At 46.1% G+C, this 17307-nt stretch overlaps 1 protein-coding gene across 14 annotated transcripts in view; it reads right to left on the minus strand.

The window, feature by feature from the left end:
* Window positions 1–897: 897 nt before the first annotated feature.
* Window positions 898–17307, minus strand: part of IRF2 (interferon regulatory factor 2) — a 142295-nt gene continuing 125885 nt past the window's right edge. For 8 of the 14 annotated variants that reach the window (XM_078001463.1, XM_078001469.1, XM_078001459.1 and 5 more), the window contains 3 exons: window positions 11701–11865; window positions 3859–3905; window positions 898–2222 (listed from right to left, as the gene is read on the minus strand). In XM_078001463.1, coding sequence (XP_077857589.1) covers window positions 1914–2222; window positions 3859–3905; window positions 11701–11865 — 521 coding nt within the window. In that variant the 3' untranslated portion in view covers window positions 898–1913. 14 annotated transcript variants of the gene reach the window in all.

Genomic DNA, 17307 nt, shown 5'->3' on the forward strand with positions numbered 1-17307 from the left:
CCACAACCCCCCAGAGGTAGTAGGCAGGTAGCGAAGGTTTCATATTCTGATTTTACAGAATAAGATACTGGGGATGCAGGGGAGGCTGGTGCTGTGGCTTTCTCCAGGCCAAGACTATACCTTCAAACACCAAGTGGATGATAAAGACTGGTGTTCTTGAAGTCACCCCTTTTATTCCACAAGACAGACCCCAAGTTTTGAGGGCAGGGTCTATGTGCAAGGCCTTGGGTCCTAGGAAGAATAGCGACGGACATGGTGTTGGAGCCCAACACATAATTCCTGTTGTGGAAAATGTCTTATCCATGCACCCCTCTAAGCGACATAAACACAAAACGGCCGTCGTACGTGTAAGCCTAAGGATGAAAACAGCAAAGACACAGAGGTGGGTGAACCTCGCTCACAGCAGAGAAGGTAACCAGTGGAGTAGCTAAAATACTCCCCTCCCTAGGGAACGCTCCCAACACAAAGGAAGACAGACACTTGAGATAACAGATATGCTTACAAGAAAAAAGACCCCCTTCAGAGCACAGGGAATTGGGCTCAACTTGTGCCCAACTTGTGCCTTTGCCTCTTAGTGCCACTGTGAGCCGAGTAAAGGCATCTTCACGTTGTCTTCATTTCCTCCACATGAAACGGAGATGAATGCCTATTCTACAGCACGGGTGTGATGAATGAAGACGGGAACTCATGGAAAACGCTCAGCACAGGCCCCTGCTCAGGCGAGCACTCAAGAGAAGTCATCTGCGGCCTCACAGTAGGAACCTCCAGGGTTTCTTGTGGTCAACAAGGGAAAACATTTTGGTCCCCAAAAAGAAACAATACTTTGTCAGTCCTATTCCGTGATTGTGCTCTTTTAAAGCAGACACAGACAAAGCCAGGAGTGATGCCCCTTAAAAATTTAACTATATATCATATTCATTTATTATCAATCCACAGGATAATCTGATTGCTACATGAGCTCATAAAAGCTTTTCTCACCTTTACAAAATTAAAAAAAAAAAAATGTGCCACAAGGATGTAATAACAACTGCTGATAAACAAGAAAAGGAATCTTAAAATTATAAATTTGCTGTAGAAAAGATAAAAAACAATTATATTTTATTTAGAATTTTACCTTGAATAAAATATTCCCCTGTATAAAAAATAAAAAAGCTTGCTCTGGTTAGAATTAGAGTATTTTTGTCTTCAAATCTGGGAATTTGCATAATATTTCCATGATAGTTTTTCCTTTGTACCGCGTGGCATTCAAGCATAGCAGATTAGAAGGATTTTTTTTAAAGCAGTCTTAAAATGGGACATCTGTAGAGAAATTCATTTCCTTCTTCTCCTCCGGATGTGGAATGGAAGCTTTGAGGGAAGGAAAAGTAGGAAAAGAGTGGGATGGGATGGGTCGGGATGGGATAGGAAGAGAGGCTGGGGAATGGGCAGAGAAGGGGGTGCTGAGTGTGCTGTGAAACAGAGCAAGATCACAAGAAGGCCTATCTGTAAGTGCTTTAAGATAAGGTGCAGAAGCAGACTGCAATGTCGCTAGTGCTGCCTATGTACATATTCACAAGAATAAAAAATTCCAGCTAGTTCACATTATCTCGTCCATTCTGAGGCATCCACTCCACCTTGCTGGCCGTGACCGCAGGCAATGCAGCACCTCCACTGCCCTTGTTGGTCCTTGAACTTGAGCGAGTAGCCCTGGGAGAGCCAGCAGGCTCTAGAAACACACGTCTACCAATGGGCTGGAGTCCTGAGTTTAAGAGAAGCTCCAGTACTGGAGTTGGACACAGCAATCAATGTTCTATTGTCAAGGCTTTTTCCCTTAGATTTGTCTAAAATAGGTGTCAGAGAGAAAAAAATAAAATACAAACAAACAACAAAACAAAGCCAAGAAGCCCCAATAACCACCGGGGAGAGTCAGAGGCTTAACAGCTCTTGACGCGGGCCTGGGTGATATCCGATGTTTTCTTGATGACACTGGCCCGGGTCTCCCGGTCTGGCCGACTGCTGCTGGATGCTGGGGTCATGGAGGAAGAAAGGGGGAGGTCTTGAAAAGGGGGCCAGGAGCTGTTGTAAGGCACCGGATTGCTCTCCTCTTTGATGGTGACCTGGAGGTCCGGTTTGTTGGAAGTGACGAAGGACGCCATGCCGGGCAGCAGGTAGGAGCCTCGAGTCCCCATGTTGCTGAGGTACTGTTTGCCTTCAATATTCCTCTTCCGCCAGTGTGGCCGCCCCTTTAAAGAAAGTAATTAAGATATGTATTTCCTTCTCCTTCTATTGGATGGCTTTTTAAAAAACGCATCACTGGCCAGGTGTGGTAGCTCATCCCTGTAATCCCAGCACTTTGGGAGGCTGAGGCTGGAGGATCACTTAAGCTCAGGAGTTTGAAACCAGCCTGGGCAATGTAGTGAGTCCTCATCTCTACAAAACATATTAGTTAGGCATGGTGGTGCACACCTTTAACCCCAGCTACTCGGGAGGCTAAGGTGGGAGGATCACTGGAGCCCAGGAAGTCAAGGCTTCAGTGAGTTATGATTACGCCACTGCACTCCAGCCTGGGCAACAGAATGAGACCTTGTCTCAAAACAGCAACCCACAAATAAAATTTAAAAATGAAAAATGTGTCACTGTTTCCATGTGTTGGTGCTTTAGCTGAATTTTTTAAGAACTGCAGAATGAACAAAGGCTTAGCACTTCTATATCCTTCAAGTGAAATCTATTGCACCCAGCTATTCACATGCCAAGTAATGGTTTTTCTTCCCTTTTCTTTTTTTTTTTTTTAATCAATTCCCATTTGCTACCTCCCAGAAATACTTTCCAGACTACTCTATGAAGGCAAGAAAAGAAGGCAGCAGCTTGGTTTCTGGTTCCCGTATGCTCTGCCGCTCGGCCCGATTACTCGATAGGTTTCAGGTCACCACAGCCAGTGTGGCACAGTGACTCAGTCCCTCAGAGCTGGCCCAGTCAACCTGAGCCAACCTGCATTTGCAGAGAAAAGGTAGTGAGGAACTTAGTGATTTGCAATGTATGCCCCTTGATTGCTTTCAAATGGGGGTGGTTTAGAGCTCCACAGTGTGGAGCTCTGAATGAAGGGCTGGTTTCATTCAGAGAAGGGACTAGACCTGCAACCTTGAAGAAATCAGGCCAGGGTGTATGTGAGTGTGTACATCTGTCTTTTCAGAATGCCTGCACTTTTTCTGAAAGTGTTTAGTACATGGGAAACCACTAATTCAAACAACCATGAGCTTCCCTCTCTCTTTCTCCTTCCCTCTTGCTCTCTCTCATTCACTCAAGCACAGACCCCCAGCAGGTGGCCAGCAGGAATGCTTTCCATCTCCATTCCAGCCACTCTCTGCCATTGTGCATGCCCCATCTACCGGAGGGAGAGGGGATGGGACCCACTCAGAATCAAGATGGGGCACACAACCAGCTCTGGGCATGGGTCACAGAGGGAGGGAACCCACGCACACGTGGAAGAGGCTTTTGCTTAGCAATTTCTGACGTGTACTGGTCACTGCTTTTGGCTGGGAAGGCTGTTCTATTTTTGCCAGTGAAGTAGGATGTTTAAGTGGTAAGAGCATCAGCATTTCCTGGCCTCCACTTCATTCCCTTTTCCTGCCATCACAGCTTCTCTACCTGATGGTAACATTTAACTCCCTTTCCTCCCATTCAGTTCCAACATCGAATTTTATAACCCCAAACCCAAAAGTATGGTAAATTTTAGGTGATGCATATTTCACCACACAAGAAAATCCCAAAGTGAAGCTTGTGATCTGAAGGAAAGGTGCGTAACCAGCAGCAAGGAAAGCCCGGAGCTGGTGGGGAGGCTTTTCCTCGGCAGAATCGTAGGCGGTCAGGGCAGCGGCTTACCTCAGCGCTCTCTTCATCGCTGGGCACACTATCAGTCGTTTCGCTTTCTGTTCACAGAGAGAAAAACACAGGGCCATCATTCCTGTCCCTCAAGCCGGGCAGTGTTTATAAAAAGGAGACTGAGTAACTAAACTCATCACCTCCTCCCTTTGTAAAGTCAAACATTCTACATGGAAGAAGCTACAGTGAATTTCCACTCTGTAATCTTCAGAGAACCAGGCTTGAGAGCTGCGAGGAGGCTCCCTTGGCCAGGGCCGGGCTGTGTCTACACTGGGCACTACCTCCCAGGAAGGGGCACTGGTCCCTGGGGCCCTCCTCACTGCAGCTCTGTCCACAATGCCCACACGGGTCCTGTCTTCCAATCCATGCCAACCAATTCATTTAAGTTCCAATGCAGAGTTGACCATTTTGAAAAGGTTGTCCTACATTATCCCCATCACACTCAGATCCTTCCTTTACCTCTCACCCCTTCAGGACTTAGATCCTGGATTTCTAGAGTTGCATCTGCCATGTGGGTTACCGTAGGTGGACAGACCTGGGGTGCTCCCCATGATCCTCACCTCCTCGGGTTCACTTTCTTTGGGATTGCCTCCCTTGAGTGTGGATGGAATGTGTGTCTGCTTCTAATAAATAAGATGCAGCAAAGGGGATGGAATGGATGTGATCCTGTGTCCATGATCATGTTACATAACACAGAAACCTGTTGGGAGAGGAAACACTCTGCCTTGCTGGCCTTGCTGAAGCAAGCAACCATGTTGGGAAGGCTCCCATGGCAAAGAAGTAAGGACTGCTTCCAGCCAACAGCCAGCAAGAGACTGAGGTCCTTGGTCCAACAACCTGCAAGAAACGAAATTTTGCCAAAACCACGTGAGCTTGGAAGTGGACCCTTCCCCAGTTGAGCCTCAGATGAGACAGCAGCCCTAGCCAACACCTCCATGGCAGGTTTGCAAGACTCTGCAGCAGAGGACACAGCTAAACTACGCCTGGATTCCTGACTCACAGAAACTGTAAGATCCAAATGTGTGTTGCTTCAAGCCACTAAGTTTGTGGTTTCATGGTTATGGCAGCCAATCAGTTACCATCCCCATTTGGCCTGCCAGCTGTGAGACACTGGGCAAGTTTCTCAACTTCACTGAGCTGCAGTTTTCTCCTCTGTAAAATGAGGGCACTGCCACCTGCTAAGAGGATTACATGGAGAGTGAGGGAGAGGGTACATGGAAAAGGCCTAGCAAGGGCCTGGCACACAGCACACACTCCGTACATCAGCACTGCTTAACCCTGGATTTGCACAACAGGCTGGATTAATGAAATTGAAGTCTAGTGATTATACACAACCTATGCTTATAAAAATATTTTTAAACATAAAAACATTTTGATTTTGTAAAATAAAATATCAATGGTGTGCTATTTTTCCAGTGTCCATAACCACTGAGAAATAAAATCACAGAGGGCAGAGCTTGTGCAATATTTAGGCATTTAGAGATCACTTAACCTGAGCCATTCACTGTACAGACAAGGCCTAAAGAGTAACTGCAATAGCTTCTCTTCCTGATGGTAACCTTTAACTGCCTTTCCTCCCATTTAGTTCCAACTCTGAATTTAATAACCCCATACCCAAAAGTATGGTAAATTTTAGGTGACGTATATTTCAAAACACGAGAAAATCCAAAAGTGAAGCTCATGTTCTAAAGGAAGCGAACATTCTAAAAGAGGGGAGCACTACGGGTCAATGCCATGCCACAGGCTTTGCATGCAGGTCTCACAGGGGTCCTACGTCAGGAAGCAGCTGCTCTTATCCCCCGTTATGCAGAAGAGCTCTTATGCTCCAGTGCCTTCCAGCTTTCCACCCGGTCCCTGCTGAGGGGGTGGCTTCTGTCTCACATCTTCCTGGTGGCAGCGCTGGGATGAGATGGCTCCAGCCCAGATAGAGCCCTTTCTTCCACCGAGAGCATTAGCCCCAGACCAGGCTGTCTATCAATTAAAGGCAAAAGAACAAATGGACAAACTGTGCCACAGGTGCATTCCTTAAACAAGGAAAGTAAGAACGTGGACTCCACCGGTCCCAGCCTGGAGTCTCTGGGCCTGTTTGTCAGCCACTGTTCTCCAGTGACTTCACACAAGCCTGAGTGATCACGGGGGGCTGGCCATGAGCATGCAGAAGGCAGATCTCTCCACTCCTCGGACTGGGCATGTTTCCCCAAAACATCCCATGCTGGGAGCCACAGAGGCCCAGAGAAGCCCTCAGCCTCAGCTGACGAAGATCCCAGCTATGAAGATGAGCTGACAGTGCTAAGCACAAGAACTGTTTCCACGCAGAAACACATGAAAAACAACAGAAAACAGAATTCCCCTCCTCACAGAACTCTCGTGTTGGCTCAGTATCCCGAGGAGGCAGGAATCGGAACAGCCACTCCCAAGAAGAAAAATGAGGAACAGAGATGTTGAGAAACTTGCCAGAGTTGCCAACTGAGACAGCACAGAGGACAGAAAACAAAACCGGACTTCTGACTCCGGGGCCTGCACACTGCACACAGCAGCCCTGCTTCCCTGCTCTTCTGGCCTCTGATGAAATTTCAAGATCCGCTTTCCATTTTATGCTGAGCTTTCTTTGTGCTCCAAAGCCAAGGTTTCTCTTCCTTTCATATGGGTTCAGAGGCTCTTCACTCCTAATGACTTTCCATAAATATCACGGTCTTCTTTCCTTTCCCCTCCAAATACAAACAAAGAAACGCCACCAAGCATGCTTTGGGGGCTGGGATTCCAGCACAGCCCAAGTCGCAGGTGCAGGAAGGGCTGGAAGTCAGATCCTGGGGTAAGGCTCCTGGGCGAGACCTTGCACAGCCCATGAATGTGACTGGGATGCTAACTTCCTTTAAGTACCCAGTTTTCAGCTTCAGGGAAATAGCTGCAGATAAGAAAAGATACACACGCTCTGAACTTCTGTTTTCAGCTGACACAAATGCGAGTTAAAGAGTGTCATGTCTAGATTAAGGTCCACAGCATCTGAAGTCGTCAGGAAGATGCGCCATATTAGGACACCGACAGTTTTAAAAAGGGGCCTTGGGTACCTTAGGAGCAGAGACCCCTGAACCTCCCGCTGAGGGCAGCAGTTCTCTCTGCGACCCCAGAATCAGTGACTCAAAGTGCTTTGGTGGATGCACCGCGCCCCATGTCCTCTGTTTCCTTGGTTTGACTCCACCACTCCCACTTCCACGCTGACTTCTTACACAAGGCAGCTGACTGCAGCTGTGCCTCCAGATCAGTGCTACTATGGAACTATCAACCTAAGTTGTTATTTCATTTTCCCTTTTGATTAGTTTGAATTTCCTTTTGCTTTTTGTTTATTACTTACTTCAAATATAATGGAATAAAGAAGTCTGGAGTTGCCTCTCTAGCAACTCCAAACAAGCTGAATAAGCTGAAGGTGTTTACACGGCACCAACAGGCACATGAGTAATTCACTTAACCTTTCTGGTCTCAGTTTTCCTGAAAGCATCTGGGCTGGGAGGGAAGGGGAGTATTTGGATTAGATGATCTCCAAAGCTCTTCCAGTTCTAGGGTGACGCTGGTTGTAGTTAACTCTCTATTCCAGACCAGTTTTTAATGCCTCCCTGAGAACACACATATTGTCTAACCATCTCAGGAATACTGCTGGAAGGGAGATGATACATTTTTACCTGAAAGCCTTTTTGCCCTCTGACATTCTGCTACATTTTCTGGAAGGCTCTTGTTCAACAAGTTTGATTTGAATGTCTTTCTATTGATCATATTCTCAATTACTTTTACCAGGAGTAAATTATTTTCAAATCGGAGTACTCTTAATCTCAAAGCTATTGTGTCTTTGCTCCGCCCAACAAAATGCAAGCCTGGTGTTGTTTCCCGAAGGATTCAAAGCCTTTACTGATGGCTGCCGGTCAGTAGAAGATCTCCACTCTCTCATTATAGCCAGTGAGTCCTTCAGATGATGCTTTCTTCTCGAGTCTACTCTCCAGCCCCTCTTACCCATCCTCCCCCATTATTCTACTGTGGTTTTCTTTTATTAAACCATCAACCACCTAATACAATTCTGATGCCACAGATCAGGCAAGCGGTCCCTTTGTGATGGATCTTTAAACATGACATGTCTCTCCGCCGGAGCTTCCCAAAGTGGCACTTTGAAATGTCCCTCCCTAGTACGAAAGGTTTACGAATCACACTAGAAGTGTATGTTGTCTTAAAACATCCAATGCAAGTACTGTCTCTTCTCTTTCTCACCATAATATTTAGACCATAGAGGAGAAGACAGACTTGCAAAACTGAATGTGGTTTTCTACTATACTACTGGGATTATAGTTCAATGAATAGTAGAGGGGAAAACGAGCAAACAGCAGCCTCTAAATACCAGTTTCCCAAACAGATGAATAAAGATGGTCAGAGGAGGTTGACATGCAGATGAACAGCCCAAACAAAGGAACTCCATCATGAAAAACAGGCAAATGGCCGGCTCTACTGGAGAACACAAAGCAAGAAAGGTGAATACACGCAGAAAGCCGCCTTTCCTGGCAGCACGCTATGCAATTTCTGACGGAGGAACTAAAATTAGCCACAGTCAGTAACGGGGAAATGTTTTATATCAGTGTGCGCTCTAGAAAAGCAGCAGCGACGGAACACCGTGGTCCCATCCAGTAAGCCTCCCTCCACAAGGTTCTGGAGAATCCAGACAATGAAAACAACGGAGAGAACCCAAGGCCAGGCTGAAAAGCCAGGCTCCAGCCAAACCTCCTGTTGACGGCCATCCTGGCACTGAAAGCCTTCCTTTCAAATCTATGCAAATGTCCTGAAGACAGTAACAAAATTTTCATTTCTCTGCATGGATCTGCTGTTCTCCGGATTCTTTTGCTTGAGCAAATGCCACTGCTGGCAGAACGGCAAGAAGAGGCCTTTCCAGAATCCCCAAGAAGACCTCAGAGAAGTCTTACTCAACAGATAAACATAGAAGTCTATTCTAAAGCTCCAACCCCCTAAAAAAAGAAGAGAAAAAGAAAACCACATGGAGCGTAACGATGCCTGCAGCGGCAGGATACAGAAGAAAGTCATGGGTTTTTAGCCATAACTATGTAAATATAAGTGAAGTGGCTGAGTGTTTCACGCTTCAGTTAGCTCTACTGTAAAATTAAGGCATAAACATTCGGCTTTGCCTCCTTCGGTGGGTCCTTGTGAAAATCAAATGAGATCACGGGATGTGGCTGTGTTCTGAATGGCAGAGCCCGTGCAGCTGTCCAGGGCAGCAACACAGGCTGGGGGGTTAAGGATCAGCCTTTGGCATCAACGGCTCATGGGTTCTAGCTGTGCTCCCAATCGTTCCTCCCTCAGACACACAGCTTTACCTACGACAGCCGTAGATCCATATATATATATATGGTTTTTAAAGACAGGATCTCACTCTGTCTCCCAGGCTGGGGTGCAATGGTGCAATCAGGGCTCACTGAAGCCTTGAACTCCTGGGCTCAAGTGATGCTCCTGCCTCAGCCTCCCAAGTGGCTGGGACTACAGGCACATGCCACCACACCCAGCTAACTTTATTTTTTGTAGAAGTGGGGTCTCACTATGTTGCCCAGGCTGGTCTCTGATTTCTGGGCTCAAGTGATCCTCCCATTTCAGCCTTCCAGTGCGGGGATTACAGATGTGAGCCATCACACCCAGCCAGATTCATCACTTTTAAAAAGGGGATGATGATGATACCTGGCTGACAGGGTTACTCTAATTATAATTAAACAAGTCAACTTGTTTATACCAGGCTTGGCAGCTCAGGCCTGTAATCCCAGCACTTTGGGAGGCTGAGGTGAGCGGATCACTTGAGCCCAGGAGTTCTAGACCAGCCTGGGCAACATGGCAGAACCCTATTTCTATTAACAACAATAACAACAACAAATAGTCCCCTGTCCCGAAGCACTGAGCATGGTTCCCAGGGCATGATAAACTTGCAACAAATGGTGGTTCTTGTGACTGAATACTGGCAAGGACCAAATAGGGACTGGCACGTATAAGAGTTCAAAATGCATTTGCTGAATAAATCACTGATGACAAGCTTATCCTGTTTGACAGATTATAGTCTTCCTGTAGCCAAGGTTTATTCTCACATCCCACTTACGTTCGTTCCTAGCATAAATGTACACTAGAACCTATGCTAAGTGAAGTAAGCCAGTCACCAAACAATAAACACCATGATTCCACTCATATGAGGTACCTAGAATGGCCAAATTCATTGAGATAGAAAATAGGTAGGAGGTTGCCAGGGGCTAGGGTGGAGGAGGGAAAAGAGGACTTAGTGTTTAATGCGGACAGAGTTTCAGTTTTGCAAGATGAGAAACGTTCTGGTGGTGGCTGCCGGTGACAGCTGCACAACATTAATGCCCTTAACGCTACTAAACTTTGCACTTCAAAATGGCTAAAATGGAAATTTTATGTTAATGTATTTTACCACAATTTTTAAAAGTGAAAAAAAAGAAAAAACAAGAAAGTTGGCATTCAGGGAAAATGAGATTAGATTTAGTGGCTGATAATTCACAAACAACGGTCCTTAATTCCAGCGCGGGTCTGAGCCAGTGTTGGGGGTGGCACCTACTGGAGGACACCCCATTTGGCAGTGTGTAAAGAGCACAGGGAAGAATCCCTGAACAATTTACTAGAACTGAACTGCAGTTTCCTAGGATGGGGCCTCTGCTTTTTATTTTTAATATCTGCAAGCAGTAACACTGACTCAGGATTTATATTTCCTAATTATGGTTGATTTCCACAAAGTTAAACGGAGATCATCAGGAAGAGAGGAGAAGATGAAGTCATGCCGGTGAACAAGAGGAGCCGTCCTTTTACTCTGTAAGAATCAAGAACCAACTGGATCTGTTCCTTCTCCTGTGACTCTGCCCGGGCCAACTCCTGTCATTATGTCGCCAGTTCCCTGGGGAATTGGCAATGGGCTCAGTCATCTGGCCTAATTAGAACCTGTACTAGATATAAAAAGAAAGAGAAAATATGTGGAAAGGACAAGTACGCTTGCTGGAATGGAATGGATCTAGCAATGAGCTTGGGGTCTGAAGGTTGAGGTCAAGTCCTGGCCCAGACACGTGCTGACTGTAGGACCCCGAGTAAGTCCCTTCCCTTTCAGAAATGAAGGAACAGGAAGAGATCACCTCTAAGGTCCTATCCAGTCTGCTCAAACTGAGAATCCATTAAAGCACTGCCAAATTTCTAGTAACTTGGACTAACAAATTAGACTCTGATGAACCACTGCCCTAAAGAAATCTTATCTGTTAACCATACATGAAAATGTTATGGGAGGCCAGGCACGGTGGCTCAAGCCTGTAATCCCAGCACTCTGGGAGGCCGAGGCGGGCAGATCACCTAAGGTCAGGAGCTCGAGACCAGCCTGGCCAACATGGTGAAACCCCAACTCTACTAAAAATACAAAACTTAGCTGGAGTGGTGGTGTGTGCCTGTAATCCCAGCTACTCAGGAGGCTGAGGCAAGAGAATCGCTTGAACCTGGGAGGCAGAGGTTACAGTGAGCCGAGATCATCCCACTGCACTCCAGCCTAGGCGACATAGCGAGACTCCGTCTCAAAAAGAAAAAAAAAAAAATGTTATGGCCAACGGAGTAAAGAAATGTTGTGATCCTGTCCTCTACCTGAGAACAAAAGTGTCCAAGAAGATGCTGATCAAGATAATTAAAGTATGAAAAACTCCAGGAAGAATAACTCCTAGGACAGAGGAGAGATGCTCCGTGGGGTGGTGAGATGGGTGACCCTAGACCAAAGCACTGCGCAGCCGGTTTCCAGGCCTCCCAGAGCCTCCCGCTGTTGCTCACCTGCATAGGAAGACACGGGGGAGATCTGCAGAGGGTAGAGCTCGCTCATGCTGACCGGCTGCTCATCGCTCTCCGTGGTCACCTCTACGACTTGGCAAATGTCCGGCGGATTGGTGACAATCTCCTGATCCTCAATGTTGCTGTCCAGATGGGACTGTCCTACAACTTCAAAGAAAAGACAGCCATCATGCAAAGTCTCCTGACCTCACAATTCTAGCACACTTTCTCAAGAAAGAAAGTCTTCCCCAAAAGAGCCAGGTTGCCAGGCTCCCATCACTATCTGTCCCCCGCCATGGGGCTGAAGAACAAGCCTGAGCTCTGTAGCTCTGAGGTGATGTCTCCCAGGGAGCAGCCGGCCAGCACTTGGCTCCCCAGGTCTGTCTCCAGCATGCCTGCCAATGGCATGCACCGTAACCATGTCCTATCCAGCTCAGCAGAATTCCACACTCAACCCCGTCACAGCCAAGGCCACAGGACCAGAGGGAGCATCCAGCCCCAGCCCCAGGGCCAGACATGACAGTATTTTGAACCTGACCGATTTCTGCTCCCTGCACTTGCTCCAAAAGAAGGCGCTGTGCTGATTTTCTGGATTCTATGATCCAGGGAGACATTATCAAACCTTACCAAAGAGGAAGGACCATGAAAATCACCCAATTGTGTCACATCTAGCTGTGGGGTGCTCTGCTTACGCTCCCAGCTCCCTTCCTGCTCTGCAGGCAACATGTCCAACTGGCTGAAATATCAGCACAGTGGAATAGAGTCAGATTTCCAATTCTGGCAAACATTAGCAGCATCAGCTCCCCGGAACACTGGTAAGACGGAATCTGACAACCCTAGCTCTGAAATCTGCCTCAATTTTTAAAATTATATTGTTTATTTCGAGATCATTGTAAACTCACATACAGTTGTAAGAAATAATACAGAGAGATCCTGTGTGCCTGTTACTCATTTTCTTCCAATGGTTATATCCTGCAAAGCTAGAATACAATATTGCAACCAGAGTATTGACATTAATAACAATCCACCCATCTTGTTCTGATTTCCTCAGTTTTACTTGCACTCTTTTGCGTGAGTGTGTACCTGCGCCAGGACTAAGTGGTTTTATCACACATGAAGTTTCATGTACCTACCACCACTGTCAAAACACCAAACAGTTCCATCACCACCAGTCTCTCTCATGTGACTCTTTGTAACCATAGCCACCTTCCTTCAGTACCTCCCCATCCATCTCTTTGTCCAGGACCCCTGGGCAACTATTAATCTGTTCCCCGTTTCATTAATTTGTTCATTTCAAGGATGTTATATTAATGGACTCATATAGTAACCTTTTGGGGCTGGCTTTTACTCAGCAGAATTCACTGCAGAGTCACCCAAGTTGTGCGTGTCAGTCATTGGTTCCTTTTCTATTGCCGAGTAGTATTCCACGGTATAGACGTACCAGTGTGTTTATTCTCCCCCGAAGGATGTCTGAGTTGATACAAGCCTTTGACTATTACAAATAAAGCTGCTATGAATGTTTGTGTTCAGGTTTTGTATGAACATCAAGTTTCCACTTCTCTGGGATAAATGCCCAAGAATGCAATTGCTGAGTCATATGGTAATTTCATGTTTAATTTTACAAGAAATTGCCAAACTGCTTCCCGGAGTGACCGTGCCATTTTACATTCCCACCAGCAATGTAGCCCCGGCAGCGTTTCATGTTGTCACTGTTTATTTATTTTGGCCATTCTCATAGGTAAGTAATGATATTTCATTGCCATTTCAATTTGAAGATCCCTAAGGTCCTGCCCTAATTTTAAACGAAACTGACCTCATACCACTGTCAGTTGGATGAAATGTCCCTGAAAATTAGCTTCAATAAATAAAGGTGAAGAAATAATTCCCAAGGTCCTCGTATATGTTATTTTAACATTTTATCCCACAAGGATGACAGAGAAAGCAGCGTTATCCTGTTATAGATGAAGAAACTCAGGCACAGAGAGGGAGAGTGACTTGTCCAAACTCACACAGCTTGGAGTATATGCGGTGCTCTATGTTGCTGACATTTTCTCACCAATCGGCAAAGTATTCAGGTTAGAATGCATTCCAGTCTCCTTGAGACGCCAGGCGTCATGGAGAGGCTCCTGTTTTAATCACTCCAAGTATTTTATTTTCTGAAGTATTCTTGTTCATAAACAGGTTCCTGTTTTAATTGCTTTCTGTGGAGTGATAAGCACATTATCTGATTGCTACGCAGGGAAGGTTTTAGAGGGCAGTGGCCATTCATAGGTTCTTTAATAAAGAAAGGAAAGGCACAGAAGAGGCTCAGACAGGGGATTTGGCGCTGTGATAAGAGTCCAAAAGCCACAGCATACAGAATGGAAGGAAACCGGATCCTGTTTAGGTTTTCCTGGGGGGGATAAAATTAAAGAAAAGGCAGGCAGGCTCTATATGGCAGGCAGATCCCAAGCCTGTTTATTTCATCCTTTGGACTATCCTATTTGAGGGTGAGGACATCAATTATGCAGGTCACTAGACACAGACTGACGCTGACCTACACTGACCTCTCTCAAGTTTCTTCTGCCTCTTCCCTCCAAGTAAAATAAAATGGCAGGAAAACAAGATAACGTCCTGCCCTAGCCCAAGTCCTAAGAAGCAGCTGGTGGGTGGAGGTAGAACCCAAATGGGTGAGTTTGAGGAGGGAGGGCACAGTGATGCTTTGCATACTAAGGCAATGAAGGCCTTAGATAAATGTGACTTAAGGCGAAGCCATTTAAACTTCCAGTACTTCAAAACTCATCTCTCCTTTGCATGTTGCTCCTAATAGAAAGACAGCAAGCTAGCTGGGACTACAAACAATGGCAGCAGCTCAAGTATCCCCCTAGTCAGATCCCTTTGTTCCAACCAGGAATTCTTTCTCTCACTGCTTTTCCCCATGACATCCAAGTCGGTTATTCAACTAACAGAGATTTACGGAACACCTGCTTTGCACCTCCTGGCCTCCCAGGGCTAGAAGGAGCAGCGGAAGATCGATGCAGTCAAGCATCCGGCTTGTAAGAAGTTCATAAACATGGCTATAGGCCAGCGACTAACCATCTAGAGAGTAAGTTTAAGGCCGTGAACACAGAAAAGAAAGAAAAGAAAAAGAAGGGGGCCATACGATGGAAGCTGGAGAAGTGGGGTGTTTTTTCTAGTTGGAGGAATCAAAGACTTCAGTGAGGCAGTGGCACAGGGGTGGGGGTTGAGCAAAAGGCAGCATGCACCATGCCCCTGACTTCTGGAGTCCCTTCCTGACCCGCCAGCACAGACCGGCCTCTGTCCCCTGGGTGCCTCTCACTCACTGTCCCCGTCGCTCGGCCGAAACTACAATGGGGCGTGACCTTGCGACACTTCTGGACTTCCGGCCTTGTGTTGCTGGTTAATTCTATATACCCGTATGGAACTCTGAACTGGTCAATGGCATCTCTCCTCAATGAAAGCATGAACTTTCTGTGTCGTCATGACACACACTCACAACTCCCACCAGGGAGGCACTCAGGGACTCTCCCCTGAGTAAATGGACACGTGAAGGGGCCGAGGCTCACTGACTGGAGCCAGAGAATGGACACATGAATGGGCTGAGGCTCACTGACTGGAGCCAGAGTCGAGTCCTGCAGGAGACTGTGACGATCTGCAATTACGAGATGTGACGATTAATGTTTTCTAGAAAACGTCAAGACTTCTGGCAAGCGGACTCTTGAAGCCTTTGGGAAGTGATAAAGACAGCCGGCTGCGGGTGCGAGGGCTAGGGGCCAGGGAGGAAACGTGCTGGGGTGATGACAATGTTCTGTCTTGAGTATGGTGGTAGTTACATCACTGAGTGCATCTGTCAACATTTATAGGACTGTATGCCTTAAAAGGGGTGACTTCTACCGTATTTCACTTAATACACATGACCTGGGATAAAAAGTAGATAAGCATGTCCACGCAGATTTTAGGTGTATCCTGAATGCGGGTGACCAGGACAGAAAAGTCAATCTTTGTTTTCTGGGCTAGGATCTGGATACCAAGTTAATATAATGATGTTATCTCTCAGGCCAAATTCCCCCACAGGCGTGTGCTGTTTGATGCCCTGGTAAAGGACAATGGCTTCTCTCCATCCAAACATCCTGGGTACTTTAGAAACTTTCCAGCTCCCGAGTGAAAGCCCATGAGAGAAGCAGGGAAACCCCAGTATCGAAATGCTCTCTAGATGAGCATCAACACTGTCACTAACCAGTCTCTATCTGTCTCTCTCTCTGTCTCCTGCCATGTGAACTGATTTCCCTGAACCGCTCACAGCAACACTGACTCCTGACAGCTGAAAAGACACATGAATAACAAACTTACCTGCTACAGCAAATAGAGTCAGAAGTGGCACTCCTCTGGGTACTCAAGAGTGTCCTGACTGATAATAATGACAAAACCTGACTTTCTGAGCACCTATCTTTGCCTCTACCTACCACCTCCCAAGACCTCACAGCCCATGAGGAAGGCACAATAGTGATCCCCATTCCAGACATGCTGAAACAACCGGACGAGACATAACCACATAACTAATTCAAGGTCAGACAGCCAATCAGCAGCAGAACCGGGAGTCAATGTTAGCCTTACCTGACTCCAAATTTCAACTCTTTATAATATGCTCTCCCTAACAGAGAGAGTTAATGAAGTCCGAACTGAGCTACTGTTGGCTTTCTTAGCCCCTATCAGCATAAAAAACTTTTGAATCTCACCTTAGTGAGTCTTCAGGCTCATAACTAATAGTGACATTTCTTTTCAACAGTTCTCTCTTGTGTGCTAGGAAAACTCTCAGTTAGAAGAAGGAGAAATCCACCAAGTTTCTCCAGTTTATTGAAGTCAGCACATCTGAAAAGAGTCACCCACAGGAATGCAATTTTAACTGAATCTAGTTGCTGAGAATTATAACAATATTATTTATGGCTGGTTACCGATGAACCAGTTTGATTCCTTAAAAGGTCATTCTTACTTTATTAGCCATTGTTGACTTAATGTAGGTCTCCACCTGAGAAAGCAGCTTGCTCCCACGCCTCAGAGAAAGTGCTTAAAAGCAGATTATTAGAAACAGAGGGGTCCTTGGAGGGGGTTTGGTCCTACCATTTTACAGCTGAAAAAAGCTGAAACCCCGAAGTCAGGTAGATTGCTAAGGTCACCCAAGTAGCTGCAGAGTCAAGAATGAAATTGATTAGCACGCATATAAAATCAGGCCATCAGCAGGGCCTCACGCAGGGAACTTCCCCCCGCCCTTCTGAAGGTTTCAGGAGTTAAACTTCACACCCGCCCTGATGACACAGCACAGATGGAGGCTACTTTCTTAATCAAATGTATTTTAATATGATTTTGGTAATATCATAATCATATCATTTTACCCCCTTCTAGCCCCAGAGTGATGTATCTGTACATTTCACTTCATCCTCACAGTAACTCTGTGAGATGGGCCAGATCCGTATGATTATTTCCATTTTCTATATAATTTAAAATTTTTCCATTTTATAAATAATTATATATTATTTCCAATCTATCTAGACATTGAATTTCACAAGATTAAGGAGTTTGCCCAAAATCACATGGTAAATAAAAAACTTCAGA

The sequence above is a fragment of the Macaca mulatta genome, chromosome 5 (genome assembly GCF_049350105.2).
Source record: "Macaca mulatta isolate MMU2019108-1 chromosome 5, T2T-MMU8v2.0, whole genome shotgun sequence".
NCBI lineage: Eukaryota > Metazoa > Chordata > Mammalia > Primates > Cercopithecidae > Macaca > Macaca mulatta.